The sequence below is a fragment of the Haliaeetus leucocephalus genome, unplaced genomic scaffold (genome assembly GCF_000737465.1).
Source record: "Haliaeetus leucocephalus isolate CR32 unplaced genomic scaffold, Haliaeetus_leucocephalus-4.0 Scaffold555, whole genome shotgun sequence".
NCBI lineage: Eukaryota > Metazoa > Chordata > Aves > Accipitriformes > Accipitridae > Haliaeetus > Haliaeetus leucocephalus.
Genome location: NW_010972991.1, coordinates 18,467,599 through 18,487,170, shown reverse-complemented (window position 1 = coordinate 18,487,170; position 19,572 = coordinate 18,467,599). Strand labels below are relative to the sequence as shown.

Genomic DNA, 19,572 nt, shown 5'->3' with positions numbered 1-19,572 from the left:
GGATTTCTTCCCAACAGGCTTCAGTGCAGGTGCTTACTATTTGGGTTGTTGACAGAAATTTATTTTGTTATACCTCGCAGGGGTCTTACTGATCATGATGTGGATATATTAGCTTTTAGAATGAAAAAAAGTAATGGGCATATTAATGTTTAGTTAACTTTTAAAAAAACTAGGTGAGGGGGCAAATAGGCATAATTTATGCATACTTGAAAAGTAACCTAGCAACTGGTGTTCACTTTTCCAAACCTATTTCTAAATATCTGTCAAATAAAAAAGTGACTGTCATTAAAATTCTTTCTCTACAATAATCCAGAGTCTTCAGTTTTCTTAATTAGTTTGAAAGTTGATTCTTGCCACCAAAAATTAATCACTTATGCTATATTATATTCCTAGTATTTACTTTTTTTTTTTCTCCTATAGCTTATTGCATTTCCAGGATGCTGATTGACTTAACTGCATTGAATGTTAAAGAGTTTGAAGTACTGTGATTTTTGGATAAATAAAGGACAATGATACTTGGTTTGTTTTAATTTTTGATTTAAAAAAAAAAGAATACAAGTTGGAAATAATTACTTTAGTAATAAATGAATTTGGCATCGTCTTCCTTATAACTCCTAAGAATTTGTTTTATTTTATAGGTTATGTTCAGAGTTTGATTAGGCGTGTTGTAAACAATGTCAACATTGTGATCAACAATCTCATATTAAAGTATGTGGAGGATGATATTGTTCTCTCAGTCAATATCACTTCTGCAGAATGCTATACAGTGGATGAGTTTTGGGACCGAGCATTTATGGACATCTCTGGTGAGTAGGTACTTTTTGGTTTTAGGCATCACAGCGGAGGCACTCTTAAATTCATATAGAAATTTGCAAGTCTAATAAAAATGGCTCCTTATGTCAGAAGATACTTTCTGCCTGTTTTAATTTTTTATCAGGTTATCCTTTGTCCTTCATTTTGAAGAGCTAATTATAATAATATAGATTGATCATACAAGTATGCATTAAGAATCACAGATAATTATACAACATGTTTTGTAGTCCTATTGGCTCATACTTGGTATTCTTTTGTGATTGCATTTCATTTTGTGCTTGCTGCTGGCAGTGAGTGCTTAGGCAATCTGTTTCTATTTCTGTGAATGAGCAGTAGCATCTTAAGGCATTCTGTTGCAATTGTTTGTGATGATCTTAAACTCTTTAAACAGGCTGGCTAGAGAGGTAGTAAAGTGTGCTGCACTGTAGTAAGCACGGCATACCAATTGCAAGACATGGTTCATTTCACTTCACGTTTTCAGGAAAAAAAACCCCACCTTTTTGATTTTTATCTTGGTCTTCAGTGTCTGAATGTCTGAGTCTTTGAATTACCAGCATTCACCTGTAAGTCTAGATGTTCTTAACTGACATTTGGTAGAGGTGGAATTTGGTCACAGTAAGAGTATTTTAAGATCACACAGAAGATCTCTGGTAGAGTGGTTTTGTGACCACTGGACCCATTTCTTTGTTCTGGCTAAAACTATTACAAGCTAATATGACTAAATTACAAAATATGTGTCATGCTAAGATCACTATCATAGCTCTTGTTTGCTTTGGAAGATTCAAAAGAAAATTTTTGGGGAAAATGTGCAAGATTCTTTCTGGGAGAATAATGAGAATAATATTTATTGGTCTTATGCTTGCACATGAAGCAGTACTCTTACTTTATAAACAGATCTAAGTACAGTGAAGGGATGAAAGTTTGTATTGGGTGTAACTAATTTGTCCTCACTTTTTAAGTATTCAGCTGAAAAAGTCTGTGACATGTTAACTTACTCTCTTTAGTCACATAAGCAAGTACTTTGCTGATGATTTAAGTAATGACCATACAACTATCTTGTATTATTTTCTTCTAGATAAGAACATGTATGCATAACTTTATTTTTCTTTTGCAATATATTTTTTTAACCTACATATTTTTTTTAAAAGCCACTGATCTGGTCCTGAGAAAGATGATCAACTTTTCTGACTGCACAGTATGCCTTGATAAAAGAAATGCTAGTGGCAAAATTGAATTTTACCAGGAACCCCTGCTATACAAATGTTCCTTCAGGACTCGTCTGCATTTTACTTATGATAACCTCAACTCCAAAATGCCATCTATTATTAAAGTAGGTATCCAAAAGAATTTTTTTTTTTTTTGCTACTTACTTGTGAAGTTTTGAGGTTTTTCAAAACATGCTTTGAAATATAAAGTAAAATTAAAAGTTAATGCTGTTTTTTGCTAAAGGGATTTTTTTGATTGTGTTTTGTTCATATGATGCAATTAGTCTATGTACTGTAACAGCATGTAAGGAAGTAATGCTCTCTTTTCTATTTTTCCTGAAGTTTTGAAAAAGAAAACAAAGATTGCAAGGAGAAAAAAAAATGTCTGCAGATAATCTGTTAAAGAAAAAAAAATACTGTACGCTTTAAGGTGCCTACAATAAGATGGAAAGGATTTTTTACTTATGTTGTTGCTTCAAATGTAGATCAAGCTCTTATAAATAACAAGAAACTTCAGTGTGTTAACACTATGTAGTGAACCATGTGAAATGGATTAGCAAGCCAAGCTGAGCTCCTAGCGAGCAGGGATGCAATATTACTCCTGGACATCTGACACTAAGTGGCATGTTTACATTTTGCAGTGCAGAAGCAAAAAGCTGAGTTGGTGGAGAGACTAAACTATGTTTCACACTTTTTTTTTTTTTACTGCTCTGAGTAGTAATACATGTAAGGTTTGTCTTCCCCTCCCTCTCTCAGTGAATACCAGTGGTGCCCATTTAATTACTTGAGAACTGTTTTAAATCCAGACACAGACTTTATACCAGGTTTTTCCCAAGTTTTAATAAAAAAAAAAATCTTCAGCTGTATGCATTGCAAAACAGTCAATTTTGAGATAAATTTTGATGGGCATTTCTCTACAATGTGATTTAGAAGTGTCACTCTCTGTTTTGTTTAACTCCTGACATGATTCAGGAAGTCCTAAGCTGTTGTGAACTTAAGGTTGGGAGTTAATTAGTAATCATGTCCAATTTGTGAAATGCCACTATTTCTTGTATGTGCTGTACAGCTGTATGCCTTTGATTACTTTGGGCAAATTTGGAGATTTGTGGATATGGTAATGGCCATGTGAGTATTTATCCAGATAAAGATTGTCACAGAATGCTGCATACTTGCACATGAAAATCTGGTAGTATGTATGTTTGCAGAAATTTCACTTTTTCATGTGCAGATCTTAATTTAATAATTAAATATACAAAGGCTGATTCTGCATACTAGAAAGAAATTTTCTTTTTTTTTGTTCAGAGTAAATGGTAACAATTTTGGAAGTTTGCTTATTTTGAGTTTTATAAACAAGAAGTTATATAATTAATGATATTAGGATGTTTAACCATGTGCCTTATAACTTTGGAATCTATATGAACTCCAGTGATAATAAGGAATCATCATCTGAATGTCTAGAATTTACTAGTTCTGTGTATGATTACTGCATATAGACAGTAAATCTTAATGTTGAAGAGCCTGGTTTTTTAAATTAGCTGAATAGTTCTGTAAATTTTGGAGAAGTAATCTGTACCTAGCTGAAGTCCTATATGACAATAGCAGAGCAAAAGTTTATGGCCAAATTACAAGTCTCTGACAGCACACTTTAATGGAAATGCTGACAGTCTTCCATGTAGTTTAAAATGATACTACTGTTGTAAAAATGATGATGGCTATTACTATATTATTACTTACAATTTTTAGTGGATACTGGACTAAAATAAAAAACATACTGGAATGCACTGAGGTGGTAGTAATTTAATTAAACTTGTATTAGACTTTTCTGGTTATCTTTGGTGGTGGTCATTTATTGCTCCTGCCCTTTTTTAAGGCACATTTCAGTTTGTTCAAAGGTGTCTTAACTTTTTTTTTCCCCTATGTACTCTGATTTTTTTTTTTATTATGTTGTACATAGTCTTTCTCTCTTTTCTTTTTTAATGTTTCTTTTTCTTCTTCTTTTTTCTTCAAGCTTTAAACATAAAATACTGTTTATGAAGGTATTCAGAAATGTGCTCAATTAAAGCATTTAGTTATATGATGCTAGATTAATATTTAAGTGAATTAAAAATTGTTTATTATGATCCAAAGAATAATGGTACAAAGGTAATGATTTTTCTAATCTTAATCTTTTCTAGTATTCACTACCATACCATTATATAACAATTAGATCTACAGATCTGTTGACCCTTACAAATTTTACATTTGATAACTTTCTGTCTTGTTGTATGCATGGAGATTGTGTGCTGTGGATCATCAGGATATAGTTTTTAAAAAATACTCTCCTTAAAATATTTAACTATTGAATGGGAATAGCTGTGTTTTCTTACAATTGAAGTAAAAGGAGCTGTTATCAGTAAATGTAACTACTGCATTAACGGAGTTAAATCAAGGACACTTAAAGCTTTTTAAAAGTCTCCACTGCAAATGAAATCATGGTAGCTTCAGTGTGTCTGAAGGGTAGATAACTGAATGCCAGCAGCTTGTGTTCTGGTGGTTTGTTTCCCTACTGAAGACAAAAGCCAGCAGCAGTCAATCTTTCTCTCCAAATCTGTGAAGATCTTTTTAATGAAAACTTCCATACTCTGTGTTGTTCACTTGGTAAAGTACATCTGTTTTTCAGTCTTGAGTGAAATTTTCCAAGACTTCCATGTTTGTAATAGCATATGCTCTTTTTGATTTCTTTGTAGGGACTAGAGTATTTTTATAACCCATATAATTTTGACTACTATGTCTATTGCAAAGTTTTGGCCCAGCTAGTCTTAATGAATTTAATTTAAGTTGAGACTTCTCAAAGGAGGACAGTTCTTAAGTACTTGGATATGTACTTGTATGCTTTTAAATTGGGAACACTAAGCTCGTATTTACAGTTTTAGACTGAAAATAGTATATGTGGGGGGAGGTGGCAAAACACGTGTAAAATTATTAGAAAGCTTTTTGTTGCTTTTCTTGTTGAAATCATAATGGGATGAGACAACCGTGACACAGGTGAGCTGATTTGCACTGGAGATGTCAGTCCTGCCTCCCCCTATTTGCAGCAGCACTGACATTTGTCTGACCTGTCAGTCATCTAAGTCAACTCACTATGTTGACAGAAAGCTAATTGGACAAGAAGAAATAAATAGTTTTCCTCCAGTTTTAGTAAGATAAGTCAACTTACTGAGGGGCAGATGAATTCCACTGGCCATGTAAGAGCAGGATCATGATGGGAGGGTAGTGCCATACAAGAAGGCCAGGAATGTAACATAATTTCAATTAAGCCACTATATAATTATGTTCATTGCCTACAGTGCTACCTAGTGTTCCTGTCCTCCACTATGACATATACCCCTTATGTGATGTTTTAAAAGGCTTCTGGCAAAATAATATTTTTTTCTTCCAAATCTTAAGACAGTTGTTTGCTCCTTATCCTTCCTGTTGTTCACCTGCACAGAAAAGATTTATTATTGACAACTTTAATCAACTGGACTTGAAAAATTGATATTGAAGGATTAATTTTTAATTTCCAAAATATATCTTAGGATTTTACATTGTTTTCTTTCAGAGAATTTTAAATAATAGCAGAATTCTGATACCTAAAATGTTTCCCCTAGTCTATATAAATGGCTGATACTATGTGGTCACTCGTTCTGTATGACTAAAGTTTTGGTGTTATTAATTTGCTCATATAAATTAATTAGTGAAGTCTTATTAGTATATTAGCAAATTTCTGTACAAATACTTATTTTACTACTGTATTTCTACCTGCCCATGGATGTGCAGTACTGTTTACAAAATCAGTTTTCATGTTTCTTGAATTGGATTGCATTAAGGCCAATGCTGATGTGTAGTTACTTTGCATTTCCATTATTTTCAGCAACAACATTTAGAAATTTGACCTGGAGCTAGAAATATGTCTAATGTTACAGGCAGTAATTTTATTATGATAATTTTATTTTATGCAGCTCTTATTTTAAAGAAAGGTAGCTTTCTTACCAAGTTTGGTTTTGTCTCTATAGCTTGATCACATAGTAATAAAAATATTCTGAAGTATTGAATAAAATAGCTAAAATATTTAAATAAGGATAAATTTTCATCCTAGTAATTACAGTCCTTGCAAAGCTTGCTTTCATTTAGAGAAAACTGCTTTATTTCCTGTTTGAACTTGGAATATCCAGAGAAGCTGTTTTTCTGCACTTCACTTGGAATGAATCCTTCCCCCGCCCCGCCTCATTAACTTGTCCACTTGCAAAAATATTGGGAGTGGGAAAGAATCAAAATGAAGGACCTTGTATATTAAACCCAGTGTATCTAGGTTTTCTTTAGCATGCAGAGATTTTTATGAAACTCTAATGAAAATAAAAGTTTAATCAGATGCACTTCTGTTTTAGAAATTTCTTAAGCGACAATTGTAAAAAAAAAAAAAAAAAAAATTATATACATGCAAAATACATGACATTTAACTTTTCAACCTGAAGATCTCTTGTGTAGCAACCCAAAGAGTGTATGTTTTTGACAGTTGTTTGCAGCCCTTTGCCTTGTGTTGTATTGCAGCTTTTGTTTTGGGAAATTAGAATGCACATACAAAATTAATATGGAGTTGTATGGTTTAAAAGTTGGCTTAAATGATGACTGACCTTTGTTTTTTGCTTTTGTTCTGTTTCATGTTAGATTCACACATTAGTTGAAAGTTTGAAACTTTCAATCTCTGATCAGCAGCTTCCTATGTTTATACGTATAATGCAACTTGGGATTGCTCTTTATTATGGAGAAATAGGCAACTTCAAAGATGGGGAAAGTGAAGATTTGATTTGCCACACTAAAGATATATTGGGAAATATCACAGGTAAAAACAATATTTACTTTTTAAAAAGAAATGTTAAAAACATGAATTTCTTCTCTTTTTACAAATACAAATGGCCAAGGCTAGTCATTGCGAAGTATCTCTGCAGTCTGCAGTTTGTTAGAGGCAGTTCATTGTGCTGGGTGAGTATGCAGTGCTCTAACATCTTTTTCATGTTATGTTCTGAAAAGTATTCTGATGGTCCTGACTAAACTGAGGTTAAACTTCATGTAAAAAAGACCATTTTAAGAGTTGTGACACAGTAGGGTGCTTTGGATTTATCTGTCACTATATCGTGCAACAAGGCACCTGTCCTTAGTCAGCTTTGACTTTTCTCTTTTATTTAGTTCAAATGTGGCTGCTGCCAGTTTCAAAAAGTGATGTGTTTTTCCCTCTTTCTTTGAAACTTGTTACTGAGACTAGCTATATTGGCATTTGTTCTAAACAGCAAAGTATTACTTTGCAGTATGTTTTCAGTAATTCTATCCTTTTACATTGTGTAGTCTCCTCTGCTTTTATTTTCATGTAACATGTATTCCCTCTTCTACACGATCTTTCATGGTAACTGTGACATGATCTTTTGAGGAGCATTGCACGGAGGGGTGAATTCTCTTTGCCTTTGTGTGATGGCTTCCCATCTGCTACTTCCCAAATATTGCTAGGGTTACAACAGTGACGTGTTTTGAGCTGTGAACTTTTTCACTCCAGTCCCAATTTTTTGTGGTTTTGCTAGGAGCTACCAACTTTGCTATTGTATTTTTTTTTTTTTTCTAGTTGTATCATGTCATGTATTTGAGTGTTGAGGTTTCATGTTAGGTGAATTGTTAGGAATTTGCAGCAACATAAGAAAGGCATATGAGTGCTTAGTTTATATTAAAAATGAAGGGAAATAAAATTTCTTTTAATCAGGAGTGTCACGATCTTGAACATCCAAACTTGAATCTGAAGTTTTTGTAATGTATCAGGCACTAAAAAATAGACAAGAGGGAGGATAGACTGTCATTCCAAATCCTAAATTTCTTGCGCTTTTGTAGTGCAGAAGTTAATTTACTTGTCAAAACAGGGGAACTTATTTAGTGTGTTAATCTCCTCAAGATGTAAGTTTTGCATATCTCTCCAAGGTTGAATTTGGATCTGGGGGAGTAGGAAGAGATATTTACCATGCAGCCAAGAGTATGATAACTTCTAGAATATTCTTGGAATTATATGTGAAGGTGATGTGGCACTTTTAAGCTATGCTTATGTTTATGGTATTATAACAGTTTGAAACTTTGTGTAAACTATTAAATTAATTAATTTTGTTCTGTTTAAGAAATCTACAATTTTAATTTACATAAATTTATACATTTTTTGATCCTGTATTGCTGTCTTCTCTGGTTTCAGAGAAATAAGTACATTATTAGAAAAATGACAGCAATGGAAATTTTTTTGCCAAAATATAGCCTTCAGTGTTGGTTGGCACAGATAACCGTTTCACTGTCATGCCAGATGTAGATTTCTCTGTTGTGCTCCTGCTATGTGGAGCAAATAAATAAGATGTCTGTAAATAGTTGTCTTGTATTTTCTCTAAAGCTCAAATAGTTTTCTGCACTAGAAACTATTTGCCTTAGAAGAAATGTGGAGTTTGTTATACAGGACATACGACTAGAAGTACTTGATGAATATTCTAAAAATATTAACTTAACTTTCTCCTGAAACTTAAAAAGCCTAGTTTTTAGAAAAATCATTGGTGTGCATTTGAAGAACTCCTTGCATCTAACCAATGTTTTGATTGTACTATTTGCAGGAGAAAGGGTGAAGAACTTTTCTATGAAGAGTTGCATTACCCTTGCTGTCAGACAGAGGGTTATCTTTGTGCCATGAATATCTTTTTTCGTTCCCATCAAAGTTCACCCAAATTTGGCCAAGTTTTCATGCCATAGAGAATTTTGATGTAGTTAGAGTTGCTTGAACTTTGTGTCTGGATTCCTGGAGCTACTAAGGCAAGTCGGACCATTTGAATGTAGGAAAGACATTGAAAGAATAGAGAAATCATACCAGTCAATATGAGAACAGCTGGGACTGGTAGGCAGTGAGTTACAAATGAAAAGATCTAAAGATTGGAGATGAAGATTAGCTTGGTAATGAGAAGACTGGGATGAACAGCTGTAACTGTGGAAGAGGATGGAAGTCCGATAGGAGGGGTATGCAGGTTTTGTTTGTTTGGCTTCATTTGTTAGGGTCTGAGATGGGTAGTGGAACAAAAATATAGTTTAAGCGAAGACTAAGGTTAAAACAAAAGGCATCTGCCTACAAGTACTCAGTCTTTTCTGCATCTGGAATGGAATTTGAGATCCTTATGTCCAAATATGAGTAAATCTTTGGCAATGCATCTCTTGTCATCCTTAGTTCTAATGTATGTCCTTAGGAAGGAATAGCAATTGCTGTCTGTAAATCTCATTCACAGTCTTTTTTTGAACAACTGTGAATGTGATTTCCTAGTTTTTCATATAGTAGCCATCTAAAAAAGAGATAATATCATGTAAATTCACACTGATGTACAGAAGAGTTGTCAGAAGGGTCAGAAATTAGACTAAGGTTGCAATGACAAGAACTACCAAGGGGGAAATCTGTAATTTCCTATGCAGCTTTTCTTCAACTATGCTGTGCTGAAACATTGTCATTGCACTTAATTATATGGTCATATCTGTTTGACAGAACTATCTCCTTCAGAACACAAAACAGATGGCAATTGTTGGGTGGCCAAGCCAGAGCTGTAGAAGCAGTTCTAGAAGTCCATTTCTGTCTTCACTGCAAAATACTTTGCCACATACAGGCTTAAAACTGTTACCAGCTGTTTCCCTTCATACCATTTATGCTTGTTTCCTGCATAGAGTTTAGTATGTATGTGGGCATATGTACACACATATGTGCACATGCATGTACACACACATAAATAAAACTTTTAAATAGCTAATGATTTTTTTCCTCTTGTTCAGTGCACTTAAGCAGGAGTGCCAAATCGACATTAACCAGGTTACCCATACCATCAGTTTGTGAGTTTACTTTTTTTTCTTCTGACTTCATATTATATCTGTGTCTGAGAAGGAAACAAAACCCACTTTCTTAGCACTTCATGGTGCATTTGTCATCCAAATTTCCAATCACAGATGTGAACTTTTCTGAGGAAACCTCAAATGTGCTACTATTTTCAGAAAAAATATGTAATGAAGTACAATAATAAATGGCATGTATTATCTGCTGAGCTATATTAGCCACATTTTTTTCCAAGAGTAACGCTTCATGAAATCCAAGACTAATTTCACTGGAATTGTGCCTAAATTCTTTACGGTTTAATAATGTACAGACCTCCTTTATAGATTATATTTTTATAACTCTTTGAAAGGGTTCTGAAGATTCATTAAACAGTTTAACCCAGTGTTTATTAGTAAGCAGTCCCCACCCTTTCAGTTTGAAGAATTTACTGTGTTCAGTTATCACTAATTCTTAGTCTTTTGGATGGAGCTTATTTTTGTTATGTTGTTGTTGACATAATAAAATCAGTCACCTATCCATGTCTAAGAGTATTCCAGCAGCAGTTTGTTCTTGTATAACCAAACATAAGACCAAGACCTTGAGATCTGGCAGCAGTGTAGCCTGTGTCATGAACATATTTTGCTGCCTGAGTAAAGTCTGCTCAAATTATGTTAAGCTGAAAGCGTTCAAAATATACAGCTAAAATTACAGGTCAGAAATACAGGTAGAAACTCGCTTTAGTTTGGTATGTAAATTTACTTAGTACTGCATGCATGCTGGACCATGCTGCTGCTCAGGGCTGGACAGGGCTTTTGCTTCTGAGGGATTGAGGGCCACCTGAATTGTGGGCTTGGATGTCTGACTGTACTGGTAGTGCAGAGGAGGAAATGGATGTATTTCAGGGCTGAGAGATACGAAAGGGAGGAGGGTGTGGATATGACCCTATGGCAGAGCCAGCAGTTGTAGTTGTAGCAGGCTGGGACTTGAGAATAAGCTTTTGGTTTGTGGTGAAAAAATTGGCCAATGTAACTAGAAATAGAAACAATATAGGCATGAAAGGAGACAAGAAGCCAGGATACAAGGGAGAGCTGGAATTTAGTTGGATGGAGTTGCTGAGGTTGATGATCTAAGGCTGAAATACTAGAGCTGGTTAAGTAAAGAATGATCTGAGAGGTCTGAAGGACAGAAAAAGCTAAAGCAGAGGAAGTCTAGCACTCCCTTGGCAAAAGCATACAAGCAGTGGACTAGAAATGAAAAGTTGCACTGCTGACGGAGGGGTGCAGGGCAGGCAGGCAGACAGCTGAGATGGGTCTGCACGATGATGTTAGAAGATGCTGAGCAAGAAGCTTGGGACAGATGTGAGAAGCTGGAATCATGAGCAGTATGAGCTACTGAACTTCTGAAAGTGGTTTTAACAGTTCATGGTGCTGCCTCCTCTGAATAATTGCCTTGCAATTCTGTATTATGAAAGTTTTGGGGTTTTTTTTCTTTCATGAAATGAAATCCATGGCAGCTGTAATTCCAGCATATGAAGCATGTTTCCCAGGTGTAAAATGGCAATAATAACAGTACCTTTCCATCCCAAAGGAATATTGTGACATTTTCTAATATTTGTAAAGCACACTGACCCTGTCGTGATCTTTACTCTCAAAAAACCTAAATGAAAATAAAGAAGGCCTTTGTGAATGTGAGGAGTTAACACTTTTACAACACTAAACAGAATAAAATGTTGCGTAGATCCTATAAAACTCAAATTTTTAATGGGCTGAAGTGGTCCTTATAGAAAACTTGGTGATAAGAACAGTAGTGTGGGGAATTTTTGGGGGATACCAATCGAACAAAAAGCAGATCAAGAGAATGAGTTTAATATATTGCCTACTTTGGGCTGAATATGAGGTTTGAGTTTACTGAGGAAAACCAGGTGCAAGTACTTTGTGACAGCAAGAAATTCTAGGTGAGCATTAGCTGTTGAAGGAATTGACTCTGCAATATTCTATTAGGATAAAAACGGGAGAACTGAAATGGATTTATTTATCCATGCTTGATTGAGGAGAAGCAGCTGTGCACTGTGTTAAAGAGTTTGGGTACAGGAGAGTTATTCCTAAACAGTGGAGAAAATGATCCCCAGTTTGACTGAAATGATGTCAGGACAAAAGGTTCTGTGTGCCAAATTACACTTTCCTGTGTATTTTTCTTGTCCCTGCACTTTTTATCTCTCTTCTTTTGAGGGTTAAAGAGATGGAGTTATATATATGACCTTTGTACTGGGGTACATAATATTATTTCAGCTCTTCATATGGTTTGTGGGGTAAATGACCTGTGCAGTAAACCTCACAGTCTTCCCTCCCTCCCCAGTCATCTAGTTCCATTATTGTAACTTCTTACTTGCCTATATACTTTGATATCCTCCCAAGGAACAGTAGGTATACTTGCAATTTGTATTTCAGCAGACTGTAAAGATGCAGCATAGACAGACACCTACAGAATGAGGCTTGTGGGGTCAGTGCATTGTGCAGCTGTCTAACAGCCAGCATGACAGTAACTTTGTTGTAGGCATCTATAATAGCGCGTTGTAACTGGTTGCTGGGATCCCATATGCCTGAGGATGGGTATCAAGCTTGTTGTATGGAGCTGGCCAGATTTCATTACTTTGGAATACATGTTTAGGCACATAGAACTGCTTACATCTGTTAACATCAGTTAAATGAGCAGCCGTCAAAATGAGTAGCAAATTAAAAAAATTAGTAAAGATTAAATCTTCACAAATTATAAAGTTTCTAAGTTGGGGAGATTAAATTTGTTTATATTAAATATTTTTATTGTTTTAGGAACTATAACCTTTTTGTGGAGAACTAGGTTTTTATGAATGCCTTTTAAACATCTATTTTATGTTGTCTGGCCATTTTCTTTTTTTCTTGAAAACCATTAATACTCCTTCTTAAGTAGGGACCCCAAAAAATCTGATTAAATCTTTGAAAGGTGTGAGTCACAGGTTGACCTTTTGTTTTTACTTATTACATAAAAGCTTAAATATCAGGCCAGTCCTGCTGCTGATGATTTTAAAAGTGGCTTAATGGAGACGGCAGAATGCAAGCAATTTTTTTAATGCTTCCAGTGAGCAAAGTGTATTTCCAATTGATCTGCTTGAACTCGTATGCAAGATACGAAACAAAAACACTCTTTGGATTGGCTTTGTCAGATATCTAACACCTTCCTGTCCCTGTTGGGCATCTGCATTTACATATCACTTTGAGATTAATTGTCCTGTGATTTGTACCTCAGCCCAGAGGCACTTGCCCTTTTGTTGTGATAATTCACATTATTTAGTCTCCTTTGCCATTAAAATAGAAAATAGATCTCCTACCTCTTGTCCTAGTGTTTTAAAATCACTGCCACTTGTTTTGTAGCTCACCCTTAACTAACTCACACATCTGCTCCTAATTTTATTGAGGTTGGGATAGTTTAAATAATTGAAATTTTAAAAAAAATTGATTAGCAGCTCCAAGTAATATCATGGGGAGCACTTTAAAATAATTATTGGTGTTATTTCAGCACTTTACAATTGTTGTGGCATCATTCTTTATTTGGAATTTTCTTAAATTTGGAAGGTGATTCATTCTTTCCCTCCTTTTCCATCACATCTTCACTAGGGTAGTGTCAGTTTACAGTAAGACAGGACAAATAGACTAGGAGTAGAAGCTTGGGGAAGTTAATTTAATAGATGGAGGTATGTACCATGAAAAAGTGGATTCTCTAGAATTGAACCTGAAGCTTTTGTGTGATACAGTCACATTCCATATCCAGTGGACTGTGCAACTCAGCAGGAAAAGGGACTTATGATTTCTTCCCTTGATTTACGTTTGTCTGCAAGGTGGGAGTGTATTCTGGTCTAGTAGGATCTAGAGGTTTGAGTTTAAGGAAGATGAGATTCTTGATGCAGAAATAAGAAAAAAAACTTTAAGCCTTACTATTTTGCAGTACCGATTCCTGGCTACCTGAATCACTGTAGTGGGTTGTCTTGTACAAAATAAGTGTGATACCTCTTAGATGTGTAAAAGTACTGTCACTTGAGTGTGCGACTTTGTTGTAATATTGTATTCATGCTACAGTTATGATGCCATCAGATTTTCAGTGTTGGGGGTACGTTTGCTTTTAAAAGGAGATGTGGAATACCTTTCAGACTAGAGTTTGGAACATAGGATTTTGGTTTCTGCTGGTGTTGGTATCATTTCCAGTTTATGTGCAGTCTCCTTCATCGATATTGCTGTGCTAGTGTAATGCCTGTATAATAGATCATGAGCCACTATTTTTTAATACATACTGTGAAGTAAAACTAAACATAAAAAATCTAAGCTACTAGCATGGTATGAGGCAGTCAATTTATTGTCTTTCTGTGGTATAGATCCAAAATAAACATCACCTTTTGAATAAAATTCAGTTTGGCAACACAGCCACTGAATAGTATAATCATATTGGGGGGAACTTTTACAAACATTGAACTTACTTTTTCTGTTTGTTAGTCATTTCTGTGCATTACTTGTATAATAAATATGTGCAAAGGAAAGTCATACAGAAAATATTTATTACCCTGAAAGCATGTGTGTTAGTACATTTGAGATACTCCAAGGACAGTTTATGCTGCAAGGACAAATTTAAGAGCTATTACATTCTCAAGGTTGGCACTAAAACTGTTATTAGCCAGATAACTCTTGTTCCTTGCAAATTTCTCTCTTCTTTTTTTAACATGATTTATTCCATAAGTTTTGTATTTTTAATTAATCATAATGTCTTCCTAGCTGTGAGTTTTCAGTAGCTTCTTTAGCTTATAGCAGGTAAAATATGGGTGAGGAAATAAATTTTAATATCTACATTATTTAGTGATACAAGAATGAATTTCTACAGCTGTCTTCTTGAAGTACTTAGCAAGTTTCATTTATGCAGTTTCATGGTTGATTCAACCAGATGATAACTTATGCTATTGCTGGCAGGGATGGTGATGCATTCCCTCCCTCTTCCCATAGTGCCAGCACTTGTATTTATGTAGCCACAGGCTAAGCTGGCACAGTGTTACCTGGCTGAAAACTAATACGGGCAGAAAAATAAATAGAGTGTAATTTTCTACTGGGTTAATTCCAGACTTACGGTCAGAGATACCAGTTTCCAGAGTCTTAGAGATAAGTATCTCAATTCCTTTAAAGGAAAGGATAGTGCATTTCTGAAGGTCAAACTTGATTTCAACATGAAAACAGTGAGATGCAGTCACACTGCAATCTTGTAATTTATGTAAAATGTATTTCTTAACTTGAATCGCTGCCCTATGCTATGAAGCCTGATTGTTCCAGTGTGATCTCGCTACAGGTGGCTAGCAAGAGTGGATTTAAAAACCTGATGAGTAGGAGCATTTTTGTCCTTTAACAAACTCATGTATGTAAAACATTGGGGTTTTATCATTATATTTCACTATCCTATTTTTTGCAGTTGATGCAGTGGTTAGCATAGTGAGTTAAAACCAAAGAGGCTTTGTGTTTCCAAAGTACATACTCCCCTTCATGCATTACTTGTTATAAAGGAATTGACATTGTATTTATGCTTTGAAGGGTTTAGAGGATGTTGTGGGTTGCTTACTAGGCTGGTGTGCATTTGTTCCAAAGTTTGACTGTTGATTACGTAATGGTTGTTGTAGTTTTAATTTAGTGACAGAAGATACATCTATCTTCCTCTTTTTCCATCTTCTGTCTCACAGTATATAGATATCACCCTTTTTAGTCTAGCTGCTCTTCTGTCTTACAGAATCATAGGTCATAGAATGTTCTGGGTTGAAAGGGGCCTTTAAGATCCTCTAGTTCCAACCCCCCTGCCATGGGCAGGGACCCCTTCCACTAGACCAGGTTGCTCAAAGCCCCATCCAGCCTGGCCTTGAACACTTCCAGGGAAGGCGCACCCACAACTTCTCTGGGCAACCTGTTCCAGTGCCTCACCACCCTCACAGTGAAGAACTTCTTCCTTACATCTAATTTCAGTCTACCCTCTTTCAATTTAAAGCCATTACCCCTTGTCCTATGGCACTACTGTCCTGGTTTCAGCTGGGATAGAGTTGTCTTCCTAGTAGCTGGTACGGTGCTATGTTTTGAGTTCAGTATGAGAAGAATGTTGATAACACACTGATGTTTTCAGTTGTTGCTAAGTAGTGTTTAGTCTAAAGTCAAGGATTTTTCAGCTTCTCATGCCCAGCCAGCGAGAAGGCTGGAGAGGCACAAGAAGTTGGCACAGGACAAAGCCAGGGCAGCTGACCCAAACTGGCCAAAGGGGTATTCCATACCATGGGACGTCACATCTAGTATAGAAACTGGGGGAGTGGGGGCGGGGGGATTGCTGCTCAGGGACTAGCTGGGTGTTGGTCGGCAGGTGGTGAGCAATTGCACTGCGCATCATTTGTACATTCCAATCCTATTATAATAACTGTTGTCATTTTATTAGTGTTATCATTATCATTATTAGTTTCTTCTTTTCTGTTCTATTAAGCCATTCTTATCTCAACCCATGAATTTTACTTCTTTTCCCTATTTTCTCCCCCATCCCACTGGGTGGGGGAGAGTGAGTGAGCGGCTGTGTGGTGCTTGCATGCGTTGCTGGCTGGGGTTAAACCATGACAACTACATGCCCCTGTAAAAAGGCTCTCTCAGACTTTCCTGTAGGCCCCCTTTAGGTACTGGAAGGCTGCTATAAGGCTTCCCTGGAGCTTTCTCTTCTCCAGGCTGAGCAACCCCAACTCTCTCAGGCTGTCTTCATAGGAGAGGTTCACCAGCCCCCTGATCATCTTCCTGGCCCTCCTCTGGACCCACTCAAGCGGATCCTCTGGACTCCAGCTCGAGCTGGAGACCTCCAGGTGGGGTCTCACGAGAGTGGAGTAGAGGGGGAGAATCACCTCCCTTGACCTGCTGGTCATGCTTCTTTTGATGCAGCCCAGGATACGGTTGGCTTTCTGGGCTGCAAGCACACATTGCTGGCTCATATTCAGTTTTTCATTCACTAATATGCCTAAGTCCTTCTCTGCAGGGCTGACCTCAATCCACTCATCGCCCAGCCTGTACTTGTGCTTGGGATTGCCCCGACTCATGTGCAGGACCTTGCACTTGGCCTTGTTGAACTTCATGAGGTTCACATGAGCCCACCTCTCAAGCCTGTCAAGGTCCCTCTGGATGGCATCCCTTCCCTCCAGCATGTTGACCGCACCACACAGCTTGGTGTCATTGGCAAACTTGTGGAGGGTGCACTCAATCCTAGTGTCCATGTCGCTGACAAAGATGTTAAAAAAAGATGTTATTTTAATGGCTTCCAAAATACTAACAAATATTATAAACCAAACTATTACTTGGCATCTTTTACTGGTTTTGTGTGTGCACATACTGCAGCAAGAAGTATGCTAAATGATCGCTGAATTTTATGGCTGTGTAGACCAAATGTTATGCATGAACCAGGTCCTACACCTCCACACTTTTTTCTCTTTTGGCAGACCTTCCACCATTTCTTCTGTGCTTGCCATAAACAGGCTAGGCTAAACTACTCAAGTCATGCTCCATATCAATTCTTTTTCCTTCTACCTCTGATAGTTCTGCCTCTTGGCAATTTCCAAGACTTTATGTGCACCTCTTCTGTATTTCTTGTGTTTCAAGATTTACATTTGGAGTGAAATCTGATCTCTGACACTGTTTTGTAAAGGGAGCAGGCAGGAAGCTCGCATTGCCCTTGTGGGAGGAGATGTCTTCACCTCTAAGCATGTGCAGAGAATTCTCATGAGTGTTTTTTCTTATGCTTTCTCCCATTGTGCAAGTGTATAAATAATTAAACTAAAAGATTAAAGACTAATTAGACTAAAGACTAAAAGGTCTAAAACTTGGACGAATGGAATCTCTGAGTTTAAAAATAAGTAAATAGAAATGGGATATGCCTATTTCTGTTCTCAGTTAAATAATACATTCAATATTGTTTCCCTACGGGAACAGTGCTGCATACTGTACTACCTATGGTAATTCTGAAGTAGTTAATACCCCTCGGGAGTCCCATAAGAGTGGTGGTGAAGCCAGATAGGTGAAGTTAATTGTGCTGTTTGTACATGCACAGTGTTACCCATTTGGATCATGAATCTTAGACTCGTATCTTTTGGGAAATCCTTATTTTGTTCTGTATGCTCTCTAATATTTTTTTCACAGAAGACCAGTTTTGTTTTTTTGACTCAGAAGTGGCATACCAGCTTTTTTGAGCACAGATAAACCTGTATCTTTGAATGCTTGAAAAGCTGACTTTTAACAAAGGGGGTTTTCAACCTTAATTTTTGGATCTGTGCTGTGTTTACATTTTCCTTATTACGGCTTTGGCAATTGAAGTCCTTTTTTATTTTGTTTTAAAATTTAAAACTACAAGTTTTTAATATATCATTATTTAGTAGGGTTTAATTTGCAACTTCAGAAAGGCTTTAATGGAAGGAATCTTGAAAGCATGTAGTATAGATAACTAATTCTGGTCTTACTGCAAATGTACAATAACAAAACTATTGTGAAGAACCTTAATTTTTTTTTTTTTGGAGGAAAATGTTAATGAATCAAATGTTTTGAAACTTATATTCAGAAGTCTAAGACTTCTACTTATTTTCTATCATTATAAACAAAGTATCAGTGAATGATATGTGGAATACTGTCCTAGATAAATTTCACATACTATAATTGTGAGTATAATAAATGAATTTTCAAGCATGGGTGATTTGAAATTTGACTTAGTGTTTGTTTTAAAAGGTGCAGAAGATGAAACAAGCTCAGTAATGCAATATCCTACACAATATATTAATCAAGATCCTTATTTGCATCATGACGATGACCAGCAACAGGGATGGGTTTCTTGGGCTTGGTCTTTTGTTCCTGCTATTGTGAGTTATGATGATGAAGAGAATGATTCTAGTGGAACTGATGATGGAACAATGCTACATCCACAGAAATCTCAGTCCCTCAAGGATCCTATTATTTCAATTGGGTTTTACTGTACAAAGGCAACAGTGACTTTTAAGGTAAGCATTTCTCTGTGTCATATAGGATTTATTTGGCTTGCTGAGAAAGTGCGTAAAGACTATCTGCATGCTTGTATACTGTTTGACTCAACACAAGGAATATTACATTAATGAATAGCAAAAAATGTGAATGTTGAAAGTTCCTCTTGCATCATAATGTACTGTTAATTGCAATGTGAGGTGTTTTTGCCAGTTGAGCTAGAAGCTGAGTGCAAACATTTTAATCTTAAAGGGAAACGACTTAATTTACTTAGATTAATAATTTTTGATCGGAGAAAAAGCTTAAAAGGCTTTCTATGAATGTTTACTGCAGTATTCTATCTAATGTTTATATAAATATATTTATAAAAAAGCTTTAGCTTCATATAGCTTGTGAATTGAAGGAATACTTTTTTATTTTTTTAAACTATAATATGTGCAAATATGAATTTAAACTGATAACATTGAAAGTATTTTCCATGGGTTGGATTTGAATGGTGTGTAGAGAAAGATTTGAGTATTTTCTGTAAACAAATCTCAGAATAGTTGCTGGGCTTCCTCTGTTCCTTTTTTAAGCTTGCAGAAGGGAATATGGGGAGTCTGAATAAGATATTGAGATGTACTGACAGAAATTAAAAATTAAG

At 35.9% G+C, this 19,572-nt stretch overlaps 1 protein-coding gene across 10 annotated transcripts in view; it reads left to right on the top strand.

The window, feature by feature from the left end:
• Positions 1 to 19,572, top strand: part of VPS13B (vacuolar protein sorting 13 homolog B (yeast)) — a 484,692-nt gene that overhangs the window by 52,474 nt on the left and 412,646 nt on the right. For 9 of the 10 annotated variants that reach the window (XM_010577052.1, XM_010577051.1, XM_010577055.1 and 6 more), the window contains 4 exons: positions 639 to 806; positions 1,962 to 2,143; positions 6,705 to 6,879; positions 18,681 to 18,949. In XM_010577052.1, coding sequence (XP_010575354.1) covers positions 639 to 806; positions 1,962 to 2,143; positions 6,705 to 6,879; positions 18,681 to 18,949 — 794 coding nt within the window. The remainder of the gene's footprint in view (positions 1 to 638; positions 807 to 1,961; positions 2,144 to 6,704; positions 6,880 to 18,680; positions 18,950 to 19,572) is intronic. The other variant, XM_010577053.1, reaches the window with a different exon arrangement.